This window comes from Aedes albopictus, chromosome 3 (genome assembly GCF_035046485.1).
Source record: "Aedes albopictus strain Foshan chromosome 3, AalbF5, whole genome shotgun sequence".
Lineage (NCBI taxonomy): Eukaryota > Metazoa > Arthropoda > Insecta > Diptera > Culicidae > Aedes > Aedes albopictus.
The window spans coordinates 167,845,708-167,854,984 of NC_085138.1; the positions used below are offsets into that span (position 1 = coordinate 167,845,708).

The 9,277-nt window shown below is 49.2% G+C and overlaps 1 protein-coding gene across 1 annotated transcript; it reads right to left on the minus strand.

The window, feature by feature from the left end:
- Window positions 1–872: 872 nt before the first annotated feature.
- On the minus strand, window positions 873–7,221 carry LOC134290440 (uncharacterized). The gene is made up of 2 exons (XM_062857586.1): window positions 1,899–7,221; window positions 873–946 (listed from the first exon to the last, which is right to left on the minus strand). Exons 1-2 carry the CDS (start codon window positions 7,219–7,221, stop codon window positions 873–875), a joined length of 5,397 nt encoding a protein of 1,798 aa, XP_062713570.1.
- Window positions 7,222–9,277: the final 2,056 nt, after the last annotated feature.

The window sequence follows — 9,277 nt, forward strand, 5'->3', positions numbered from 1 at the left end:
AAAATTTCCAGAAATGGAGTTATTTTATGTTGAATTACTACCATGTTACTACTGTGTCACTCGTTTTAAGCTCTAACAAGTGATAAAGAAAATGCAAGTCAGTAATATAAGGTACACCGGGGCAAGTTGAAATGGGTGGGGAAAGATGAAACAGCGGGTTAACATGGCGTTATCCAATGATGGTGATAAACAACTTGAATACCATAATACATAGTTTTGATTAAAACAATCTTTTGGCGAAAGAAACATTTCCAAATTAGGGTCTGGAACCATTTGGGCAGGAGCACCTATTTTGGGCACTTGCTGTTATAACTTAGTCAATTCTGAACCGATTAACTTGATTTTTGAGACACGATCAGTATCTAGCTTTGTTCAAAAATTCAAGCCAATTGGTTTGAAATTGGCTGAGTTATGGCAGCAAGTGCCCAAAATAAGTGCTCCTGCCCAAATGGTCCCAGACCCTATATTGAAATCTATTCCAAAACTTTGCGTGTCATCTTGCCCCACCCGTTTCAACTTGCCCCGGTGTACCTTAATAATATCAGAGTGGATTTTTTTGAATTGACTCATTAGCTGTGTGTTTATAGTTTGAGTTATTTTGATAACAAAATAGCATAGTTCCCGATATAAAAAAAAAACAGTAGAAGTAGCAATTCCACAAAACAACAGGAACACAAATAAGAAACAGGTGTATATAATATAATGTACTATTCAATTATCGAGTTTGTAATGGGCTCATATAAATAATCTTTACAATTTCAACCACAAAAGCATAAGCATACCTTACAGATTCCTACTTGTCTAATCCTAATGTTGCAGAAAGGCAATCACGCATAAATTTTCTTACATCCATCAAAAGGTAATCGCTTCATTTACATCGCCCAGTAGGCACGTCGATAAGCGTTTTCCTCTCTCGTCTTCCCACTCTCACCCTCGTCAAGCTGATCTACAAAACATGTAGGTAGGTTGGTAACTTGATAGCCCGTTTATACCAACTGACTGCGCGCGCGCACAGGTGTGATTTTCATAAACTCATAATGCACTGATCCAAGACTTGATCATGATCTCCATCACACAGGTGTGTTCCTATATGCGGTGGAATCATCGTTGCTGTTGTTTTTGTTGGCCGAGAATCGCTAATAGTCTACATGTTGCCAATCTGGTTAGTTGATCGAGTGCATCAATCAGAGTGTCTGGCGCGATACTGAAAAGAGCCCGAATAGGAAAGAATAACCGACTGCTAAATTCAGCATGTTGGACTCACAAACAGATATGCCGAGATAAATCAGTTTCAGAAAAGATATGAGATGCTGCTCGGATCATTCCACTTATCCAAGATCCAAGAATCGTTGCTGGCATTACGAAAAGTTGTTGATGGTGTTTGGGGCTCCGCAGTGCCTCAAACGGGGAATTTCTTTCCTCGGAAAGAAAACGCACTGGTTTTAACTTAAACCACTTTATTAACTTCACTTGGCGTTGTCTAAGCCACGCCAACGCTTATAAGTACACTTAACACTTGACCGTTTGCCGGGTCAGAAAAAACTGTTTCGCAGTACGCTGGAACGCGTCTGCTTATATAGCGCTCAAAAATGTTGCACGACAAGAATTCGAAAACTCCAGAACAATCCGGAAATCTGGTGTCACTGCAACACACGCGGTCGGCTCTCTCCGCGCGCGATGACGGCGATGATGATGATGACGCTGAGTTCCCGACGGTGGCGGTGGCGGCACGCGCGCGTTCACTCACGAGCGCGTGTTTACATCGATGAGTGGCGATGATGGTGGTGCTGGCGGCGGGTGAGCAACTTGCTGCTGATGATGGTGCTCCCGCGTTTGACGTTTTCCATCTTCTCTTGCGTGATAGGGGAAAGTGGGGCACATTTGCGACCGGAGCGTACTTGTCGGTAGCGAACATGCACCCCCGGGCTGGAAGTCATCTGAAGCACTGCAATGTGGATTGCAGTTGTCTTCGATCGGCAGAATGGAGAGTTTGGAAATGGCTCGTCGGTATGTTGTTCCGCCAATCCTCACGTCGACAGCTCGCACAAGATTGTCCGATCCAGGGTACACGTTGGTTATTCTACCAAGTCTCCAGCTTTGAGATGGCAGATCTTTCTCCTCAACCAAAACGATCATTCCAGGACGAATATTCGGACTCGTTTGTTGGTTCTTCGTTCGAGGTTGCAGACTCAGTAGGTAATCCTTTCTCCACTGTCTCCAAAATTGCTCGCGAAGATGCTGCAAATATTGCCATCGGGACAATCGATTCAATGGTACATCGTCGTAGGTAGGCTCTGGGGTGGCGATGAGAGGACGTCCAACGAGAAAGTGACCAGGAGTTATCACTTCTGGATCGGACGGGTCGGCAGACATGGAGAAAAGAGGTCGAGAATTGAGGATCGCCTCCACCTGCGTTAATACCGTAGCGTATTCCTCAAAAGTCAGCTTGGCATCTCTCAAAGTTCGCTTCAGATGGTACTTGGCACTTTTCACCGCAGCCTCCCAAAGGCCGCCGAAATTCGGTGCTTCGGGAGGGATGAAATGCCAGGCGATTTCCTTCGGTTGACAATACTCCTCGATGTGGTTAACAGCTTCGCGGTTTCGGAAGAGTTGATACAGCTCGCGCAGTTCCGATTTGGCACCCTTGAAGTTACTCCCATTATCGGAATATACTTCCTTGCTCAAGCCACGCCGACTGGTAAACCGGTGGAATGCTGCTAAGAAGGCCTCGCTGGTCATGTCGGAGACCAACTCCAGATGAACCGCCTTTGTTGCCATGCAAACAAATACGGCAATGTAGGCCTTCACAAGTCGTGGTTTGTACCGGCCCTCCTTGACCAGTACCGGGCCTGCGTAGTCTACGCCAGTCCTTTCGAATGGATGTGCTTGGGTCACTCGGCAGGACGGCAGGCTTCCCATTAGTTGGCTGGAACCCTTTGGTCTGGAACGAAAACAGTGGACGCAGGATCTCGTAATCTTCCGTACGGATGATCGTCCGTCTAGCAGCCAAAACTTCAAACGAAGGGCCGCCAGTAGACCAGAGGGACCGATGTGCATTAGCTCCTCGTGGTAGGCCTTGATGATGAGATCGGTGATCGGATGCTTTGGTAACACGAACTGATGTTTGCTGGCGAATGGAAGGTTCGAATGCTGAAGTCTCCCTCCGACTCGTAGAACTCCGTTGCAGTAGATGGGATGCAGCGCGTAGATCCGCTTGCACGGCTCGTTGGCGTCCATGCGATGAATTTCATCCGCTAGCGTCTCATGCTGGATAACCTTCACGATGAGTTCCAGAGACTCTCGTAACTCTGGAATCGTTGGACGATGACTGGTAACGCGCTGTGAGGCGTTCTTTATTCGGCAGTTCCGAATAAATCGCTGAACTAGAGCAGTCACGCGCTGTAGTTTCCGAAATGAGCTGTACTTCGAAAACACAGGCAGTTCATCTTGGTTGATGGCCAACGCTGCGATGATCGGTGTTGCTCTAATCTCCGGGATGACATCGTCAGGCAGATCTGCTGGGATCTCCGCCTCGTACTCTACACTCTGCAGAAACTTGGGTCCCGTCCACCACAGATCGTTGGTACGCAATGCTTCTGGTAGTTGTCCTCGTGACACGATGTCTGCCGGATTTTCTTTCGTTGAGATGTACTTCCATTGCGCACTCAGCGGGCCGGCGAGCTCCTGTATTTTCCCGATACGATTCCGAACGAACACTTGAAGGGATGTCAGTGGTTTCTTCAGCCAAGCGAGGACTATCTGGCTGTCCGTCCAGAGAATGGTATTGTCCACCTTCAAGTCGAGCGATCCGAGGACCTTGGAAACCAGTCGAGCCAGGAGAAACGCTCCCAGCAGCTCCATACGGGGAATGGTGACTTGCTTTGTAGGAGCCACCTTCGATTTGCTGCACAGCAAGCTTAGACTTGCGGATCCGTCAGGGAAAATGCTGCGCAGATACACCGCTGCTCCATATGCCAGTTTCGATGCATCCGAGAAGCCATGCACCTCAACAGCGATGTAGTTCGGTGTTACGACACACCGAGGAATTCTGATGCTACTTACTTGCTGAAGAGAAGTTCGAAATTGCAACCATTCTTGTAACAAGTCGCCCTCCAGTTTCGCATCCCACGGAACTCCTGCTAGCCAAATCCTCTGCATGATGAGTTTGGCGATAATGATTACCGGGGATAGAAGACCAATCGGATCAAACAGCTTGCTGATTTCGGAAAGGACAGATCGCTTGGTCGGTGGTTTGGATTCGTTAGCAAGATGGTTAGCGACGAATGCAAACTCATCCCGCTGCGGACTCCAGGTCAAACCTAGAGTTTTCATGACTCCTTCGCAGCCGTCTGTCAGATTCACCAACTCCTCACGATCTGATTCAGGGATGCATTCAAGTAGCTTCGGAGAGTTGGAGCTCCACTTATGGACAGGGAACCCAGCGGATTTCAGCATTCCAATAAGCTGGGTCTGGCATTCGATGGCTTCGGCTACGGTATCAGCTCCAGATAAGATGTCGTCGACGTAGCAATCTTCTCGGATGATGTTCGCAGCGATGGGAAAGGAGTCGGCCTCGTCGATACTCAGCTGCAACAAACACCTTGTCGCGAGGAATGGAGCGCACGCTGTTCCATACGTCACCGTTGTCAACTCCAGTACCCGAAGAGGTTGCGCAGGATCATCTCGCCAGAAGATCCTTTGGAAGCACGAATGGGCTGGAACTACCTTAATCTGCCGATACATCTTCGAAATATCAGCCGTGAACACAACGAAGTGCTTCCGGAAGCGAACGAGGATCACGAAGATGTCGTTCTGCACTGTTGCTCCCACCAGAAGAGCTTGATTGAGAGCAACGTCAGATGGCGAAGCCTTGGCTGATGCATCGAACACCACACGAAGCTTTGTACTGGAGCTCGATGGACGCAGTACCGCATGATGGGGCATGTAGTACCGGGGTTGACTCGGTGCATCGCAATCCTCGATGATCTTTCGGCAGTGTCCCAGGGCTTCATAGTCGTCGATGAACTTGCTGTACTGGAGTTTGAGAGCAGGATCCTTCTTCATCCGCCTTTCAAGGGAAAAGAAGCGACGCAGGGCTAACTCTCGGTTGTCCTTCAGCTGGGGAGGATATTCTCGGAAAGGCAGCGACACAACATATCTGCCGTCCACGTCTCGATAGTGGGTATCCAGAAACTTCTTTTCGCATTCCTCCTGGTCCGTAGGTTGATCAGCATCGTTGACTTCTTCGACTTCCCAAAACCTTTTCATGGTCTCGGAGAGTGTGCTGGCTGAGGATACATAGCACTGCTGATCGTTCTGTTCTTCCTCGACGTCACCAGCGACCACCCATCCAAATTGCGTCTCCTGGAGGTCGGGCAAGTCCTCTCGCAGCTGGATTCTTCCCAATTTGAGCAGTCGGAGGAAATGGGATACGCCAAGCAGCATATCGATTTGGCCAGGCGTATTGAACTCGGGATCAGCCAGAAACACGGATGTCGGAATCGGCCACTTCGAGATATCCAGTTGGGTTGTGGGGATGGCTCCTGTCACCTTGGGAATCACCAAGCATTCGACCATCGTTGAGAAGTCAGTGTACCTGGATTCGACTGCCACTGTCAACTTCTCATGAGCGCAAGTCCTGGCTGCACCTACTCCCGTAATTGGTACAAGCGTTGGAGCCCGGTGTACCGCCAGACGATCTGCCATACTCCGTGAAATGAAGCTCATCTGCGATCCAGAATCAAGAAGCACACGACAGGGTACCTTCCTGTTGCAGAGGTCTCGCAAATTCACCAGAGCTGTCATGAGCATCACCGTCTTCTGTTCCAACGGTTGGTTGTTCGGAACAGCCGTGTTTGACGATGATCGAGAAGGTAACTGCGATGGCGACGCCGGTTGGTTCACTGGAGCTGTGCTTGCCTGCTGTACCGGTTGAGCGAGCTTCTCTGGTGATGGCCTTGGGATCTCATGCAGAAGCGTGTGGTGCTTTCGCTGGCACTCCGCACAAGTCTTCCTGGATGGGCACTTGGCGGATCGATGTCCTGGACTTAGGCAGTTAAAGCATAGATTCAACTCCTTTACCTTCTCTGTACGTTGCGTTGTTGTCCACTTGTTGAACAAAGGGCACTCGAAGTGGCGATGATCCTCGTTACACAGAAGACAACGCTGCGGCTTGCTCGTCGGGGTTGCAGCGTGTACTTTCTGGCTTGTAGACTTCGTGTTGGATGGCCTGAAGCTTCCTTCCATCGTTGGAGATGCTTGGTGTTGACGGTTCTGGAATCGCTCCAACACCTGACACTCGTTCTGCAGGAATTTCATCGTCTTGTCGAAGTCAGGCAGCTTACCGTGCTCCTGAGTCCTCTCCCACAGCTGAAGTGTCTGGTCATCCAGTCGGGCCGTGACGATCTTTGTCAGCAACAGACCAGACATCGCGTCGACCTTTACGCCTTGGTACTCTAGTCCTCCGATGTGCCGGTTGACCGCCTTGACCAGCTCCAGCAGGTCCTTGTGGTTCCTCTTCGAAATCGGCTTCAGCTCCAAGAGACCCGCCAGATGGGTGTCAACGATCACCCGAGGATTTTCGAACTGGTCTTGAAGCTGCTTCCAGGTCTGCTGGAAGTTATTCTCCTGGATCATCTTTGCAGTAATCCATCCGGACGCTTCGCTTATCAGGGCCTTGTCCAGATGGTGCAGCTTCATGGCGTCAGATTCATTGCTGCGCACGACGATGTCCTCAAACATTGCTCGGAACTTCGGCCAATTCTCCACTTTCCCATCGAAGCTGGGAATCGGAGCTCGCAACGGTTGTTGCTGGATGATGACCTGTGGGTTGCCGGTTGCCATTGCAGGGGCACCACCGGCAGTCAGCTTCGTGGAGAGCCGCTCGAGTCGATCCGTCGCTTCGATATGCAGCATGTCGAAAGCCATCTGCATTTCGCCCTGTTCCTCGAATTTGGACGGCGGTGTAGCATCCAGCACTTCTCGGTGAGCTGCTTCGTACTCCTGGTAGTGCAGCTCCAGCCTCTTCGCGAAGACCTTCAGAAGTGAAGGCGTAATCTTCGTCGGATCGTCCTCTGCTTCCTCCAGGGTTTGGTTGATCATTGTGACCTTCCTCTTGATTTGGCCACGGTGATAGATGAGGGTCTTGACGTCATCCATCTCTTCCTCCTTCTTGCCCTTTTTCTTACTCTCCAACTTCGGTGTGTGATTCAGAGGCGACATTTCTCTTCGTCACACGTACTTCGTTTGGGTGGGGGGTTACGACCGACGGTTAGTCGAAGTTCTCCTCTTCGGTGTCCTCGCAGGTTGTCACCGACAGTGCCGATCTCCTCTGACCGACGGGGATCCTCGGCTGGTCTCCTTGTTGACCAGAGGAACGACGCACTTGTGCCGATCTCCTCGCTGACCGGCAGAAAATCCTTCAGGGGAAGGGTCTCGTTTCCACTGATCGCTCCTCGACCAGCAGAAAGCTTCGGTGATACCGACCGACTCGTCGATCGGTAGATGTCCTCCGATGGGATGGTGTCTTTGCCGGCGGCAAAGAAGACACCGTTGGTGCCGATCGTCCACAGACCGGCAGGGATTCCTCGACTGGTCGCCTCGATGACCAGCAGGAGTCGATGGTGAACCGGGGACTGTAGGCCGGTTCCACTCCACGGGCACTGAATCCGGTTCGGACGGACCAAAATGTTTGGGGCTCCGCAGTGCCTCAAACGGGGAATTTCTTTCCTCGGAAAGAAAACGCACTGGTTTTAACTTAAACCACTTTATTAACTTCACTTGGCGTTGTCTAAGCCACGCCAACGCTTATAAGTACACTTAACACTTGACCGTTTGCCGGGTCAGAAAAAACTGTTTCGCAGTACGCTGGAACGCGTCTGCTTATATAGCGCTCAAAAATGTTGCACGACAAGAATTCGAAAACTCCAGAACAATCCGGAAATCTGGTGTCACTGCAACACACGCGGTCGGCTCTCTCCGCGCGCGATGACGGCGATGATGATGATGACGCTGAGTTCCCGACGGTGGCGGTGGCGGCACGCGCGCGTTCACTCACGAGCGCGTGTTTACATCGATGAGTGGCGATGATGGTGGTGCTGGCGGCGGGTGAGCAACTTGCTGCTGATGATGGTGCTCCCGCGTTTGACGTTTTCCATCTTCTCTTGCGTGATAGGGGAAAGTGGGGCACATTTGCGACCGGAGCGTACTTGTCGGTAGCGAACAGATGGTGGGGCTGGAAATTGAACCTATGACCCTACGCTTACAAAGCGTACAAATGTAACCCTCAAGACTATGAAGCCCCGCTCGTAAAAGTACCGATTCTAAGGTTATCATACTCTACTCGAGCCAATGTACGCTATAAACAACCAGGCAGAAGTCCATTTCCCATAAATGGTTCACCTTATTTCTGCTTGTGCAATTGGGTTCCTACTTGTTCGGGTTGCGCATGGGGTGGAGGGAGGTTGGTTGGCGGAAAACATTCGAAGTTTTCTACGTTTGCTGAAGCGTGAAATGATAACGTTAATAGAGATAAGTGACATTTCAACACACGTACACTAGCTTGATTTTTTTCCATACACAAAAATGCACGCCAATACAAAGGCTATTCAGATTGCATATGAAAATATTACCCAATTGATTTGGGTAAAACGGCTAAATAATGATAAAACTAACAACCGGGGTAAGAGTGCATATATTTTCCCTCAAGTTTCACAACTACACCTACAAAAGAGACACGCATACATTTGAACGTGATTACCACTATACAAAGCAACAAATGGATGAACAATGAACATGGTAGTGCTCCTGGATTGGGTGCACTGCACACACAGAAGCAACCAATTGAGCAACGATTCGATAAATGGATTCAGTAGTGATGATCTCGAAGGCAATATTCGCATTGCGTTCAAATAGTGATCATACCTGGAGAAGTTGAGGATCTATAGATGATTGTTTGGAAGCATTTTTGGGATTTTTTTTCTGTCGTTTATGAAAGTCATTTCAATTGAAAACATTGGATCTGCTTCTTTTATTACACTTTGCAACATTTTTGAGGTAATGAAAAGTACACTCATTTTCGACTACGGTTTCTGATAGTACCTGTAAAAACTTGCAAACCAAACCAGGAGTTTTGTTCTAGAAAGGTTTTTGGTATGAAAATGATGTTATACGATTATTTCTTGCAAATTATTAAAATATCTTCATGCTTTTTTTAGACAAAATGTTTCTGTCCATGAAATACACAACTTTTGTGAACATGTCGAGACCAGATTTCCAA